Source organism: Cercospora kikuchii (assembly GCF_019650295.1).
Source record: "Cercospora kikuchii DNA, contig_00006, whole genome shotgun sequence".
In the NCBI taxonomy this organism is placed as follows: domain Eukaryota; kingdom Fungi; phylum Ascomycota; class Dothideomycetes; order Mycosphaerellales; family Mycosphaerellaceae; genus Cercospora; species Cercospora kikuchii.
Window position 1 is genome coordinate 877,255 of NW_025408587.1, and position 15,922 is coordinate 893,176.

General features: G+C 53.6%; 6 protein-coding genes across 6 annotated transcripts; 2 read left to right on the forward strand and 4 right to left on the reverse strand.

The window, feature by feature from the left end:
* Positions 1-2,455: 2,455 nt before the first annotated feature.
* Positions 2,456-6,097, forward strand: CKM354_000926900 (uncharacterized protein; the record flags this gene model as incomplete). Its single annotated transcript, XM_044804682.1, has 3 exons — positions 2,456-2,543; positions 2,626-5,949; positions 6,000-6,097. The coding sequence occupies 3 exons, from the start codon at positions 2,456-2,458 to the stop codon at positions 6,095-6,097; spliced, it is 3,510 nt and encodes a 1,169-aa protein (XP_044660617.1).
* Positions 6,098-7,318: 1,221 nt separating this feature from the next.
* On the forward strand, positions 7,319-8,536 carry CKM354_000927000 (uncharacterized protein; the record flags this gene model as incomplete). Its single annotated transcript, XM_044804683.1, has 1 exon — positions 7,319-8,536. The coding sequence occupies one exon, from the start codon at positions 7,319-7,321 to the stop codon at positions 8,534-8,536; it is 1,218 nt and encodes a 405-aa protein (XP_044660618.1).
* Positions 8,537-9,571: 1,035 nt separating this feature from the next.
* Positions 9,572-10,024, reverse strand: CKM354_000927100 (uncharacterized protein; the record flags this gene model as incomplete). Its single annotated transcript, XM_044804684.1, has 3 exons — positions 9,572-9,645; positions 9,711-9,819; positions 9,878-10,024. The coding sequence occupies 3 exons, from the start codon at positions 10,022-10,024 to the stop codon at positions 9,572-9,574; spliced, it is 330 nt and encodes a 109-aa protein (XP_044660619.1).
* A 1,101-nt stretch (positions 10,025-11,125) lies between these two features.
* Positions 11,126-11,461, reverse strand: CKM354_000927200 (uncharacterized protein; the record flags this gene model as incomplete). The annotated part of the gene is made up of 1 exon (XM_044804685.1): positions 11,126-11,461. One exon carries the CDS (start codon positions 11,459-11,461, stop codon positions 11,126-11,128), a length of 336 nt encoding a protein of 111 aa, XP_044660620.1.
* Positions 11,462-12,129: 668 nt separating this feature from the next.
* CKM354_000927300 (uncharacterized protein) lies at positions 12,130-12,867 on the reverse strand (the record flags this gene model as incomplete). Its single annotated transcript, XM_044804686.1, has 1 exon — positions 12,130-12,867. One exon carries the CDS (start codon positions 12,865-12,867, stop codon positions 12,130-12,132), a length of 738 nt encoding a protein of 245 aa, XP_044660621.1.
* Positions 12,868-13,212: 345 nt separating this feature from the next.
* CKM354_000927400 (uncharacterized protein) lies at positions 13,213-15,285 on the reverse strand (the record flags this gene model as incomplete). Its single annotated transcript, XM_044804687.1, has 2 exons — positions 13,213-14,405; positions 14,454-15,285. 2 exons carry the CDS (start codon positions 15,283-15,285, stop codon positions 13,213-13,215), a joined length of 2,025 nt encoding a protein of 674 aa, XP_044660622.1.
* Between the last annotated feature and the right edge of the window lie 637 nt (positions 15,286-15,922).

Here is a 15,922-nt window from a genome sequence, read left to right on the forward strand (position 1 = left end):
CGCTTGTATGCGTGCTCCGATGGACCCGTGCGAACTGAGATGATCCAGGCCAGTACCCCGTAGCCTTCACTCGGGCTGTGGACAGGCGTGAGAGCCTGCAGAGCTGGAGTTGTGTTGCAACTGGCAAGTTCTGAGAGCGAGGCACTAGAGTAGATTGCAAACGGCCAATCAATGTTGGCGCAGCTTGCCGTCGGAAATTCACGCATTTGCCGCGTGACATTTGGTGTTTCCGGGCGAGCAGCCGACTTCTGCGCCTTCGGATGCGATGACAGCATTGGCAGCGGAATGCTGATGGGCTCTGTGGCTCTCATCAGATGTGTGGACCAGCGTGGCAGCGGTTGGCGGTAGAGTACCACAAATGTCGGACGGCGCACATTGACACACTGACTCGTGGGTCTCACGGGCATACCCACCTCACGTTGCTGCTGGTCCACCAGCTGTGGCCAGTGTCTCAACGGGCATTGCTACACATCCTCCGCCGCGGCGAGTCGCTGTCCGCGAGGCCGTTCGCTGGGCAGCACATGCGAAGGGCATGCTGCCGTCGAAGGGTCCGCGCTAGACAGCGCTGCTAGTGCGAGCGGCCGCAAGCATGCTGTGTGAACCTGCAGCGCACAAAAACAAGGGCTCGGATGGCGGGTTGCGTCGACGATCGAGTGCGCTGCAAGGAGATGGGCCTCGCCAAGGGTTCATGCAGACGTTTGCACAGGTGACCTCTGATCCTAAGCCACTTCCACGCCCGCTATACCCGGGCCCCATAAGATCCGTCGTCGACGGGAAGGCAAAGCAAATGAGCGAGCCTCTGCGGCGCGACGCCCACATGGCGAGTGCGATAGTCATCGTCGTCGCCCCATCGATGGCGACGGCGAAGCGAGCGCGCCGGCTGGCTATGCGAGTGATGCGAAGGAAGCACGCGGCGCTGGCTATGGAACGTTGCGGCTAGTTAGCGGACAAGTGATCTTTGGCGCTGCGCGCTTTGGCGAAAGTGTGCGAAATGACCTAGCGCGCGGCGAGCAGCAAGTCTCGCTGCTCGTGATGACGGGCGCGCGAGAGAGAGGCGCGGCTCCGTTGGCCAACCTGCCTGCGCGAAGCAGGTCGCGGGCGGGACGAGGACGTGGTGCGTGCTAGCTAGCATTGGAAAAGGCAAAGCGGCAGCGGCCAGCAGCTGGCAGGGTCCGCTGGGCTCGGAGTTTGCGCGCACTGCGTTCCACCCTCATCTGTTTTGCTTTGCAGGCTGCTGCTGCTGCAGGCTGCATGGAATCCACCGTCGTGTGTACGGCGTGCGATCCTCAGGCGGGCACGCGCAGACTGCTGCATTGACACCGCTGCCGGCGCATCGCTGCTCAATGACACGGCGAGTGGGCAGGTGATGTACATGGCAGCTCCGAAGGCCCCAACCTTGTGCGCAGCAGCAGCAGCAGCAGCGTCCTGCCTGGATCACGTCTGCCGGCAGCAGCAGAGCTCAGACACCAGTGAGAAGTATAGCTGAAACTAGCTAGCCGACTGCTCTTAGCAGACGGCAGCATCGGAGCACCTGCTGGCGTGTGTGGTCTTGGATCGCAGGACGGACGGCAACCTACTCCAGCTTTTCTCCAGATTTTATGATTCGGTGCACGCCAGCATCCGCCGCTGAGCTCCCTCATCATAGCCTGCCCGTCCGCCCAGTCGAGCGTGTGCACTGTCTTTGACCTGCCCGCCGACCCAGACACTCGCCGCGAGCAGCCAACGCATCTGGACCTGGCATCCAAGGTCCAGCCTCGCATCGCGGACGAGCCAAACGTAAAACGAACGTCCACTTCGGGCAGCTGTGGCCCGCCGGTGAATAGAGTTAGACGCTTGCTTTTACTGGCTTCGTGTAGGTCTACCTAGAAGGGAGTAGCAGAACTCTAATGCTAGCCTGGCTCTCGGATGCCAGCTGACGAACGCAGTTCCATCTCGCCTCTTTGCTCTTCGACCTCGTCGGGCATGCGACTCGAGTGAGAGCTTCTGCGACGACCCATCCCCCAGGCCCGCCCGTACACTCGACCACCGCCGACTGTCCTGGAGTTGCCGGCGAGAGAGGACCGCACCTGCGCATTGTTGGGGCACCCACACGTCTCCACACTCCGCCTCAGCCACCCCGGTGAACTTCGACCGGGGCCTCAGCGGTTCGAGGGCAATAGATCTGCTCGCTGAGCTTTTGCAACCAGATTCTACGCGAGACACTCGCTGTCATTCCCTGCGACACCGCCTGGACCCGTGGGGCACAACCTTTCAACGTCCTACACGAGCATAACGTCGCTCGTTCAGCGGCCGTCCCACTGTTTGCGAGATCGGCTTCCTGCTTGGCACCATTTCCGGCATACCAGGCTGCTGACCACCATCGTTCTTTCCACGACAGCTGCCTGAGGAAAGATCGCATCACTGGAGGAAGCTGCAGGTTGGACCTTTGAATTACTTACTGTCAGAAGATTGGAGCATGCACGCAGAGGATGCCGCGAAACAAGAGCCGGAGAGTGACTCGCCGGGATTGAGCGCGAGCGCCGCGAGTCCTGCTCTGACGAACGGTACGTCGGCACTTTGTCGCATACCTCGCTCGCTGCATTGCATGGAGCGCAGTGAACAGCAAGCTGACCATCAATGCCACAGTCTCGAAAACGAGCAATGGCACCGCCACCACGACCCCCACGACCACAACCAATGCCAATGGCACTGTAAAGCCCGCATTCCCACCGCCCAAGACGGATAAGCCACGGCCGCACGTGTGCCAAACATGCACTCGGTCGTTCGCCCGCTTGGAACATCTCAAGCGACATGAACGATCTCACACGAAAGAAAAGCCGTTCGAGTGTCCGGAGTGTACACGATGTTTCGCACGTCGAGATCTGCTGCTTCGCCATCAGCAAAAGCTCCACATGACCAACACTACTACGCGACCACGCACTGGCCGACGCGAGAGTGTGGCGGGCGGGAATGGCAATGGCAGAGTGCGCAAGAATTCGGTCGCGAATATCAACGTGAATGGCATTAATGGCGCCGCTTCGAATCAGATTCGTCCACGAGCGAACACGATCAGCCACATCGATCTCTCTTCCCTGGGCCTGATGGATGGCCACGCTCAGATGGACCGCATGAATGCACTGGGCTTGGGTATGAATGGCGCCGGCATGATGGGTATGCATCCAGGCCTCGGACACTTCGACTATCGTGGCATGTCTACTGCGATGGGCCAGCACGGAAACCTGCATGGTCTTCCCAAGCTAGACACGGCTCACGCCAATCATATGGATATGACGAACTCGCTCCGAACGGCACCTCCTCAGGCGAGCTTTGGCGGGTTCGACATCGATCAACTTTTCACTCCACATACGACGATAAATCCAGCCGCCCTGCATTTTGGCTCGGCTGGGCAGATCTCATCAACTAATATTCCTTTTGGCCTTGAGGCTGGCACAAATCAGCAAGTCCCCATAGATGATGACTTTGGCTGGATGAGGAACTGGGGTATGAACATGGCTGGCAATGATCACGAGAATGCCATCGAAGAGTCCTCACCATCGCGCATGAGCAGTGGCGACAGTCCTGGGGATTTTTCGGAGAGCATGACAAACAGTCAAGCTGCCATCCCGATACAGAACAACTTTCAATGGCATCCGCAAGACCTTTCTCTCCAGCAGACTCTCTCGCATTCATCCACTGGCCCATTCCAGCTTGATGGACTTTGTAATGGCCTGCCTTCATTGGACCAACAGAATGGAACATTGTCACCATCAAGCCTACATGATCCCACGCCCACTGGCGATACCTACTTTCACCAGGCGATGATGCAACACAATAATGGCGCATTGCAGAGACACCCGTCTCAGGCGGACATCATGCAGAATCAGGGCGCCAATTTCTTTGGTGCTCCGGTCTCGAACATTGACTCTGACAGCCCTGGCATGTCTTCGCCATCCATGACGAGCAGCACAAGTGCGAGACAGAGTTCTATGACATCGATGTCAACCGATTCGATAACCGAGTCTACCAGGCAAGCGCTTCTGAACAGCTTGTCGCAACCCTCCCTTTTGGTTGGTCACAATCAACGCAAGTACTCACAGCCTACAGTGAGCTCTCCCCTATCTGGCGGAGCAGGCGCGCGAAACGCAACTCCCGAAGGTGTCACGCTACCCAGCCGCGCGGACTTGCAACGGTACATCGAAGCGTTTATGCAATATGCCCATCCACATCTGCCAATCACCCACATTGCAACTGTGACATTCAATCCTGTGGACCTTGTCGCGCCTCAAAAGGGATCACCGGCAGCATCGTCTTCCCCGTTCGTCACCGCCAACGGTCCACAATGTCTTATCCTTGGTATGGCCGCTATCGGTGCTCTCTACGAGTACGACCATCCGGCATCGAAGAACTTGTTTGAGGCTGCCAAGAAGATGATTTCCCTGTATCTGGAAGACAGGCGAAAGGCCGACATGGCATCTGCGATCAACCGGGAAGCTTCGCATAGCACAACGCCGCTGTGGCTTGTGCAAGCCATGCTCCTCAACGTCATCTACGGCCATCACTGTGGAGATCGTCTGGCCGCAGAGATCTCTAGCAACCACATTGCCGCACTCGTGAGCCTGGCACGAAGTGCCGATCTGCAGACGCTTGACGAGCCACGTTCCGCCAACGTCGACACCGCGATGGGCAACGGCGATAACAGCGACTTGCACGCCACTTGGATTAAATGGAAGACTGCAGAAGAACAGAAGCGCTGCTTCTTTGGAATTTTCATCTTGTCGAGCTTGCTGACCACTGCGTACAACCAAACGCCGTCCATCATGAATTCCGAGATTCTGCTTGATCTGCCATGCGAGGAAGAGCTTTACGAAGCTCCTTCTGCTGAAGAGTGGCACGCACGTGGAGGCCTGGCGAGAGTCGAGGAGAACTCGCTTTCTTTTGCCGATGCTCTAAGCTCTCTGCTCACAGCAAATCAAAGGAGTTCAACTTTCGACAATGGCAATTTCGGAGCCTCTGGTAGCAATTTACCTGCTTCCGAAATCAAGCCTAGCACGTTCGGATGCTTAGTATTGATCAATGCGCTGCACAACTACATCTGGGAGACCCGGAGTAGACATCGAGGACGCGAATGGACAATGCAAGAAACGGAGTCGATGATCGCAAATATCGAGCCTGCTCTCAACGCCTGGATGGCCGCATGGAAAGCCAACGAACGGCATACGCTAGAACGACCGAATCCTTTCGGACTTGGCCCCCTTGCTGCTGACAGCATCCCTCTACTCGATTTAGCGTATGTGCGATTGTACGTGAACCTTGGCCGGACAGCAGAGGCTTTCTGGGCGAGAGACTTCAACAAGATGGCAGAAGAGCTCATTGCCTTCAACGCGTTCGAAGAGAGCTCATCAAATGATGTAAAGACTCCGGACACACGCAAGTCGCCAGATACCAGGACCCTAGCTCAGCGCAGAATGTCTTCCGCTATTCCAAACGATCAAGCGGCATCGACAAGGCGGGAGCGCCATTTGCGTAAAGCTGCAGCTTATGCAGCTGATGCATTGACCGTGGCGTGCAGATTCAACCTCACCTACTCTGACGCGCACGCTCATGAGCTTCCAATTCAAGCAGCAATTTGCTTCTTGGACTGCGCTCAGGTTCTGGCAGAGTGGGTCACCACCGTTCAAGAACGCACCGGCAAGTATCTTGGAGTTCTCGGAAGAGATGCAGTGGATTACACAGATGTTCCAGCTGTCATGCTCCTCGCGCCGGAGGACATGGAGATGCTCCACAAGTTGGAACAAATCTATACGAGCATGAAAGAAAAACATGCTCACCAAGAGATGAACCTGATGGCGATGAACCCCAACAATTTCAGCACAAACATGCATCACAATGTCAACTTGGACAGGTGTGGATATGGAAGTAAGATTATGCGAGTGACAGCCATGATGCTGGAGAAGGCTGTCATTTGGCCGAGTAAGTACTGAATCGTCCCGACTAGCTCATCAATGACTAACACTTCGAAGTTACACATGTAATGGCTGCAGCGCTCGAGGTTCAAGCCGGTCATATGGATCGCCGGTCTCTTCAGTGTACTGGCGAGCTGTCTGAGACGACTACATGAATCGAACTGCTTTCATCTTGACCCCGCACCCAGAAGGACACTCTAGTCCCAAAGGACATCAACGCCCATCGCCGAGTCGAAGCATACCTAACACCTCCTTAAGTCGACCTTTCGCACACGTTGTACAGGAATCCTGCTGCAGATGAACAACTTATCTAACAAATGGATCATGCATGGGATCAGCAGAGATATTACCAAAACAAGATAAAAGCTCATTGATGCATTTGAAGGACCGGCGCGGAAAAATTGCATCACTGTCGTTACATGGGCATCGCGTTGGCAGTGCGCTTCAGCTCAGGATCGAGGGAATGTTACCAAAGGGTCCGAACTACGGCGCGGACGCAAAAATATATTGACGCTGTGATGACCATGTGTTCTCTGATGGTGAATGGGGACTTTAGTAGTAACTTATGGTTGTTGGGAAGGGAGGGACATTGGGCGTGGGCAAAAGTGCGCATGTAATACTTTGTCCATAAGAACTACTATGGCAGGCTGTCTTTTCAAGCCAACAATGGTGTGCATGAATCAGACTCCAGAGTCAGCCGTATAACTGAGTACATTAAAGTGCTCATTTCCAAGCCAAACTCGTCGCACGACATAATCGCTACTATCACGCGAGTCAGCAGCAGATGATGCCACCCTTTTGGTACCTTGCAGTTCGACCGCCTTCCCTGTTTGCACATGCAAACCATCCACACACCACGCGACACACCATCCAGATCCATCACGCCAACCGATCGGTACTACCAGATCTCTGGACTGCCAGGCACACACGCCACATGTACGTGGGTTGGGTGTGTGTGAAGTACCTGTGCTGCCGGTATACTAGCGAACAAGAAGCCGAGTGACCCCTCACGATATAACACCACCTCACAAACAGACCGGAAACACCGCGGTTATACTGCGACCAGATCTGTGCGATCGCTCCGGAGATCCGAAAACCAGCAAACAGTGCTTGACGAACTGGTATAATACCAGAAGCAGCGTGAAGAGCGAGTAGTGGGAGGTCCAGACACAGAGAAGCGGTCGTGGCCCTGCGGAGCAAGTGAGGAGGCGTGAGGAGTAGACGTGCTCGGAACCAGCTTGACACCACTTCCAAGACTTTACTCATCATACCCACGGCCCTTTTGCACCCACCCGGCTTGATTCCGATACCTCGCTCCATTACTAGTGAGAGGGGAAAGCGAACAAGAAAGAGGGGATCTGAAACTGAAACTCACCATGTGCCGCTTTCTTATCTACTCCGGACAGTCGCCCATTCTCCTTTCTCACCTGATTACCAGTCCCACGCATTCGATTCTTACACAGTCATACGACTCCCGGCTGAGACTTGATACTACCCGGCCGCATAATGGGGATGGGTTCGGAGTGGGATACTATACTGCTGGGAGTGGGAGGGTGAATGGGAGGAACAGAAGGCGAGGGTCGGGTAGTAAAGAGAAGGATGAACAGGATGATGATATCGTTGACTTGGGACCGGAGCCTTGTATCTTCACATCCACGATCCCGGCCTGGAACTGCAGGAATTTGGAGAGGCTCGCGAGCAAGACTGTCTCTCCTCTCATCTTTGCCCATGTACGAGCGAGCACCGAAGGCGCGCTGTCCGACTCCAACTGCCATCCATTTGCGAGAGGAGCCTTGATGTGGATGCACAATGGCGGTATAGGAGGATGGAAGCTTGGTGTCAAGAGGAAGCTCGTTAGTGATGTGGAAGACAAGTGGTTCAATGTCGTGCAGGGTTCGACGGACTCCGAATGGGCCTTCGCGCTCTTCTTGGACAGCTTGGAGAAATATGGAGGCGTGGATCCGGACGATGAAGCAAAGCAAAGAGACGGGTTTGGACACACAGTACTGAGGAAGGCCATGTTGAAGACGATCGAGAGGATCAACTCGTACATTTCGTCCTTGGCACCAGAGGTCAGAGAGGGCGAAGATGTACGAAGTCTGTTGAACTTCGCCATCACAGACGGCAAGAGCGTGGTGTGCACACGATACGTATCGAGCCAAACAGACGAAGCAGCAAGCTTGTTTTTCAGCAGTGGAACGGACTGGAAGCCTCAGCCTGGGAAAGATGGCATCGTAGGAGCGAAGCCGAAGGTCGGAAAGGGCGAATACAAGATGGAGAGAAGAGACAAGGGCGCCGACATCGTGCTGGTCGCGAGCGAGCCACTGACCTTTGAACGAGACAACTGGGTTACAGTGCCGACGAACAGCGTCTTGACGATCCACAATCAGAATGTTCTCATTCATCCTATCTTGGATGAGTACTACAATCCCACGTCGAGCTTCAAGAGGAGCGAGCAATTCGCGGCGGCCAAGGGACAGACGACTGGAGATGGCATCGCTGAGAAGAACAGTACGAAGGCTGCCATAGCGAGGGACAATTCGGTGGATCATTTGGCCAATGGCGTCGGAGCTGTCGCTGTGGGTGCTGCGTGATGTTGCTGGCGCTCCCACACTTGAGGCAAGCCAGACTGCAGACAGAGACGCCTGATCGGTTCTAAGCATCTCGTCTTGTCCGCCAAGGGACTTGCGAAGCCGTCGACATTGTGTCCGGACACATCGTTTCCTTCTCATGACCTTGCTCCGGCCAAGGCGCCCTTCATAATTCGACCCTGTATGCTGGCCTTTGTCGGCCCTTGAAAAGGGATCGGTCAGCACTCCGAGAACCCCAGCACACGGATTATGTGGGGTTTTGCATGGGGCATTGCGCAGCTTGAGACAGCCGCGTACTTGGTGTCGGTCACACAGCCTCGTCAGCACACTGTATGCCCGGACAGTGAACAGTGATCAGCGGTCAAGGCACTAGAAAGAGCAAGACTTCCCCATGGTACCAAGCAGCTATTGCAGGACAATCGGCGCTTGTTTAGCCACTTTTTGTGTGTATGTGTATTCCACAGCAGGATTGTGCGACTTCTTAGTAGCGTAGATAGATGTATCATTAGCTGTATCCATACTGTACTACTCCACGTGCTCGCAGCAGCTACAGCTATAGCTACAGCTCCATGACAGATGCAATCGCCACTCACACCGCTAATAACTGAGCACAATTTCTTGGGTCGCCGAGCTTGATAGCGTGGTCCATGACTCTCTCCCTTCAGGGATCATCATCAATGGTCAACCATCGTCAAGCGTGCAGCGGCGTCTGTCTCAAACTTTCCAGTCCTTTGGAGCCGCACTGTCTGTTCATGACCCGCTCAAGCGCTTATGTGATACCAAGGTACTTCTCAGCGCGACATGCATTACTGCGCTGCACACCAAGAGTCATGTCTCACAGGCGTCGGAAACGCACGACCGGTCCACACGCAAATTCGGTACCTCAGGATTCCGTGCTCGGCAGTGAGGTACACCACGCTTTCGGCATGTGTGGGCACATACTGTTGGTAACTTTTCACTGGGTACTTTTTTGACCATCGTGACATCGTAGTCTGGCACATTGCCCTCGTGCATCGTCATTAGTTCGTATATTGTGGTCTACTCGTCTTTGGCGTAGAAGATCTCGTGGTAGCGGTGTGTGGCATCGACTACGGCATCTATGGCGTTGAAATCTGGTGTATCACAGGTCAGCTCTCCAGCGCTTTGGCAATGAAATATTGATGCGAAGAACACGAACCAATACTGCCTTCTGGACCGAGATCTGTAGAGGCGAGCACGCGGACACTCAGATCTTGTTGGACTTTGCCGATGAACTCGAAGGCGTGGTTGTTTTGGAGGTGGCAGTCCTGTGATTTCCTTGTCAGTGGTGGACTGGGGTTTCTTCATGGGAGGAGAATGGTCTACCTTGTTCAAGTGCAGGTCGATCTTGCCGCCTGCTTCAATGGTGGCCATTTCGCCGCGAATTTGGCGGACTTTGCCTAGGATGCGGACTGTGCGGTGCGAGAACTGCTCGAGGTAGGGAGCGGTGATGCGGGGAGTTGCTTCGGACATGTTGAGGCTTTGGTCGTGATGTGATGCGATGCAATTCGATGATGAGTTGAGTTCAATCGGCGTGGCAAGGCAGTGAGGTTTGGGAAGACGCGTTCTGGACGCGTAAAGTGTTTTCGGACGGGAAGTGGGGGGTAGTTCTGAGCACTACGCCCATTCTTTTCCTGCTACTCCACCCAACAATCCAACACAACAACGTTATCCAAACCAGAACACTGCAAAGCCGACAGTCCATCATACCATACTCCCGACGCTTAAGTCAAACCTTCAACACCCCCGTCCTTGCGCAAAACCACTCCAGAGCGTCCTTTCCATCAACACCCACATTTGCCGTCGCACCTAACGGCCTTCACCACTTTCCTCGTACACCTCTCAAACGTCCAACCCTTCCTCTTTCCCTTCCTATCCCACCCCTCAATATCCACCCACCCGCCATCAAATCGCATATAGCTCACACGATTTCCATCACTCTGCAGCACGTCTCGAATGCACTCCATGTCGTGGCGCAACTTGTCAATCTCAGATTTGGAGAGTGAGCTGGAGGAGTGCCATCGCTTTGTTGTCTTGGACCAGGTCGAGCCAGACCAGGTGTAGCCTCTGGACTTGTCGAACTTGGCGGTGATCACTGTTCTGGATGATGTGGGACGATGCAGGAAGCAGCCGATTTTGGCGGAGATCTCACACATGAGTGGCATGGCTTTGTGATGGATGCTTGGTTCTGCTTCTGAGTGATTGTTGCACTGTGCTATGGAGCGATACTCAAAGCTTGTGGGACATGCAAGGACTTTTGTGCCATCCCGTCGTTTGCTGGATGAGCGTGATTGAACGAGAAGTGTCTCGTGAACGTGTCTTGCGTAAAGTGTTTGGTCAGGTTGACAGCATTCACAGGTGAGACTGCACAAAGAAAACTACATTGTATGATGCATGCCAGTGCTGCAGGTCTCAGTACTGGACTTGGGATAATGTTGGAAATCTTCAGCAACAGTGGAGCTACAGATCATATCATAGGGCATTGCATTGCGACAGCAAGGACACGTAGTTTGCAGTATCTTACTGCGTCCAATGTATGGTAAGCCCCTACTCTGACAAAACAGTTCCACTGGCTTATTCTCCTCTCATCACCACCTTGCCGCCTTTCTTCTGCTTCAGACCCCAATAGCGCTCCTTCCCATCAGTTGAAGTCTTCGCTCTCATATTATTCCCCACGGCCTTCATTGCCGACACTCCGTGCCCTTTACCTTCGAGATTCGTCTTTGCAGTCTTCATGAGATCTTGCATAGCTTGGGTCTGCTTTGCAGTGCCCAAAGAATTGTGTTTGGTATTCCATTTCTCGCAGGAACTGGACCAGTCATCACCAGAGGAGGATTTGAAGGAAGCTTTGATTGTTGGTTTGGGTTTTGGTGAGCCGTAGCGGACCTCGACGATATACTTCGAAGGCATTGTGGGTTGCGGCTCGTTGCGTGGTCGTTGCGTGGTTGATTTGTGAGAAGTCGTGCAGTGAACAGAATGAGGTTCTTGTGCAACCAGCAACCAGCGAAGGCTGACTTATATGTCTTCTGTGTCTCATTGAACCATACAGCATTCGTCTCGCGGCATGGATGTTGTGAACAGACTCTTGCGTCCTGGCGATATGCAAGACAGGTTGTGGCAGCGACCAGATGGTCCATGCGAGCTGTCATATTGTGGTATGCGGTTGCCAATGCCTTTGCATCGGACTTACCCAATAGCACACGAACAGCGGCGATTGGGGCAAGAGCCCTGCGTCAAAGATGCGTTGATGCGACCGAATTGAAGTTGCATCGGAAGTCATAGAGACCATTAGATCGGTGTGGTATCATTATGCTTCACCGGTCTTCCAGAATGCATCTTCTAGTAATGACGTTCTTGGCTGCTGAAGTGGCCATGTGGTGTTTCGCTCCTCCCAACGTTTGCCGCGACTTGTGTCAGAGCATACATATAGACGCCAGTCTGACGGATGCAGCAGGTTAAGATTATGGTTTCGGCGTAGCACAAGGGCATCTGCCCACGACAAAATCCTCGAACGACGACGAACAGCTGGGATGGTCATGGCCCGGACCACCTTCAGCATTTGCCCTATCACGAAGCAATCAAAAGTCCAGCATCATCCCCACGCCCACCTTCTCGAGATCCTCCAATTCCAACCACCCAACATCACTTTCCTCCGCCTCTCCCCGCTCCGCAGCTTCCTTCTTCTCCGCCACACACCTTGCAATCGTCTCTCGCACAAACACGTCCAGATACGTCTGCACGATCTGCAAAGCTTGCATGTCAATCTTCGTGTCCTGGTGCGTGAATCCAGAGTGTAAGAGGCGGAGAAGCAAAGGTTGTGGAATACTGGGTATACCATCGGAAGACGAGAGGGCAGGGGGAACATCGTCGTTGCTCGAGGTAGTCGCTCTTACCGTCGTTGTCAAAGGCTGAGGCTGATCGTCATCGTTGGTGGAGTCGATGGATATAGCTGAAGCTTTGCGCTTGGCTGTAGTCTTGTTCAGATTTGTAATAGTGGTGGAAAGAGAAGGTAGGCTCTCGTCGTCTTCGGAATCATCAGCGGCGCCGCCTTTGGCCGAATCGTTCAATTTTTCGTCATTATCGTCTTCGCTATCAGGCAGTGCTGTGGTCTTTGGTCTTGCCTTGGAAGCTGGGTTAGGTCTTGATGTAGGCGGTCCTGCTTTCTTCGCCGTTGGCCTCGGTTTGGGAACGGCACTTTCAGAATCTGTGGTCGATGTGCGGCCTATCTTTGTGGGCCGCAAAGGTTTGAAGGCAGGAGTCTTCGCCTTTGATGAGGGATAAACGACTTGCTCCTTGGGTTCTTTTCTTGGTGGCATGGTGTCGTATGTGGACACAGAGAGGAGAAGCGTGGAGTCGCGTAAAGTGGAAACGCGTCCACCCCGCGTTGGCGTCGCGAGGACGCGTGACTGCGTGGCTCATACGTTCGTTCACTCACGGCTTCCTGATCACAACCTCTTGGCTGTACAGCACAGGATTCTCAATGGTTTCAACATTACGAAATAACAGGAAACTACAAGCTCTTCTCTAGGTGTAATGCTCAGAATGCTCGACAGAAGCAGCTACGTGGCACGCTCACCACTTCAAATTTCAAAAGCCCTTCCAGAAGTGGGCAGATGGACCACGACCGTCCTATTGATTGACATCGCACATGATTCAGCATGCTACTTTCGCTGCCCATCCTTCGGTAACGCTGAAGACCCATCAGTCGGCCCATTCAACGCAAGCTGCACCAACTGCCGGAAGTTTGGTGTTCCGAAACCAGTGACAGCGTCCCAACCTTGCTGCGCTGGGAATCCAGTAGTATTACAGCCAGAACTGCTGCCGCTCACAATATCAGTGAGGCCTTGGTAGCCGACCGAGTAGAGCCATGGATTCAGAAACCCGAGCGTCGGCTTTCCAGCCGCAATTAAAGCGTCGTTAACCAAAGCAATGACTCCAGCGAAGGTGGGTGCAGAAGCAGAGGTGCCACCGATAGTGCTGAGCTCCCCATTGAATACAACAGCATCGTGGTCTCCATGCGCGGCAACATCTGGATAGCCTCTTCCGTTTGGATTGTAAGCACCACCGTACTGCGACCCCAGGCTCTGGATGTAAGCCTGAGTAGTGCTTTTCTGGTAATCTGGCGCGTCAAAATAGTAGCTGAAGCCACCGCCTGAAGCGAAGCGACTCACGGCTACTTCTGGGTTGAAGCCCGACGTGGCACCGACTCCAGTGACCCATGGACAGCTTGCTGGAAAGACGGCCACGAATTTGTCGCCACTGCCATCGTTGGCTATACATTGGCCATCTTTGCCGACTCCATCGTCTCCCGTACTGACGATCAGTGATACACCTCGAGCCGAGAGCTGTGCGAACCCGCTGCAGACACGCTCGGCATATGATCTGGGAACTGTCATCTCTTCATCTCCGTATGAAGTACTGATGACTTGTGGGACTTGATCAAGGGCAAGCATGTAATCCAGCCACTCAAGATATGGCTCGTTGGTATTGTCCGGAGTGGCAGCGCTCGGCTGGAATGGCGGGCTGCCACCAGTGTGATATGCAGTTAGCGGAATTGGATATGCGATACTTGCAATATTGCCCGCATCGAGATTCGCCTCTTGATTAGTTGACTCCGCAATCTTCTGTGGGCTAATGTTCTGATCGACGTCGCCGTTGGCAATGGAGACGATGTTGATTTCGTTTCCTATGTTCGCGGCGTCCGGTCGGAACGTCGACATAAATTGTGAGACATCGCTTCGGATCACAGTCTGGTTCAAATAATTCGTTGTCGCGACCGTTTGCTGATTGGGTGCTTGGGGGATGTAGTCGATGGTTCCATAGAGCGTTCGGCGACACTGTGGTGTGACATACTCTGTTTCAAGTCAGCTCAAATACGTCTATCAACCACAGATCAACATACGGTTTTGACAAACTTGGGAGACATCAATAGTACCGCCAACGTTGCCGCCTTGAGGAGGCTGGAATCCGCCTTGACTGGGCTGTCCGTTCTGCTGAGGCTGCGATTGTCCGAACTGCGGTACTTGTGCTCCTTGCACCGGCGGCGGCTGGCCATTGATGTTTGACTCATAAGACTGCCCGTACTGCCCATCAGCTGTACCTGCGAAGGCCTGTGGGTAAATCTGCTGCCCTTCAGATTTCCACCAAGCGGCATCGTGCCAAGCATTGTTGTCAGAAACCAAATGCTGTTTCGGATGGAAGAACGAATTCGTAGGTTGAACAATCTCAACAGAGTCAAGAAGGAATTCGGGAAGTGACCACTCAGGTGCACGGTTGATCTCCGTGCCATCCTCGTGTTTGAAGGTTGAATAGGTAGTGTTCAGGAGGGTCTCCGCCTTGCCAATGGGGATCGCGCAGTGGATCATCGTCTTGGACTTGTTTGGAACATAATTTGTAATGCCGTGTTCTTCCAACCACGACTTTACTAGATCCAGAGACTCTTTCGGCGGCGCCACGATTTCGTCAATTTCTTCTTGACTCAGGTGCTTGCCATATCGCTCGTGCGTGGGGTCCGATATTTGCATCAAGTGCTGCTCGATCGCGCCAGGATTCTGTTGGACAAGCCCGATCTTCAAATTGAGAGTGTCACGCTTGGAAGCAGGCCCAAGTTTTCTCCATGATCTCGGCACCACGTGTCGTTCCTTTAGCATGTATGTTGTAGAACGTTTCTGCGATGGCAATGCTCCGGCGATACCGATGAAGCCAAGAGTGGCGGTAAATTGAGAGAGCAACATTCTGCTGTATGTCAGTGAGAACATCCAGTCGTGGTGACTTGTCCATTTGTAACATTCTCCTCGTACCTAGATACGCGGCCGCGTGTGGTAGGGGCGATCAGTGGTCTGGCAGATCTCGGCCAAAGCAAATTCCCACTGAGTGCTGCTCCGCCGCTTGTTCAAAAGGAATTAAATGACAAGTTGGACAGAGCAATCCAACGATGATCGATAAGCCGAAGATGTGCTAACAGTCCATGATCTTTTTGCTGTTCGAATTATGATATGAATGGATGAGCCCGAAATGGCAAAAGAGTGTACCGAATGATGTTGCAGAAGTGTAATCCAGACAGAGAAGATAAGGTATGGAATGGGAAGTCGGTGATGGTCTGGCAGGAGAGTGGTCGTTCCTGTCGTTTCATTTGGACACGCTCAGAGCCTCGGCAGGCATGTCCCACGTTGGAATCTATAATGAACATGTTTGACTTCACAACTTCCATGGATGAAGAAAGTATACTGGATCAATGCGTATTTGGACTTCTCCTCAAACCACACGCAACGCCTTTAGTGGCGGTGAAGTGAGACAGACTGGCGTAGCTGTGACATGTTCATTATGCTTCCGAAAGTACGATATCGTGTTGAGCGTTGTGCTTCCGCGACG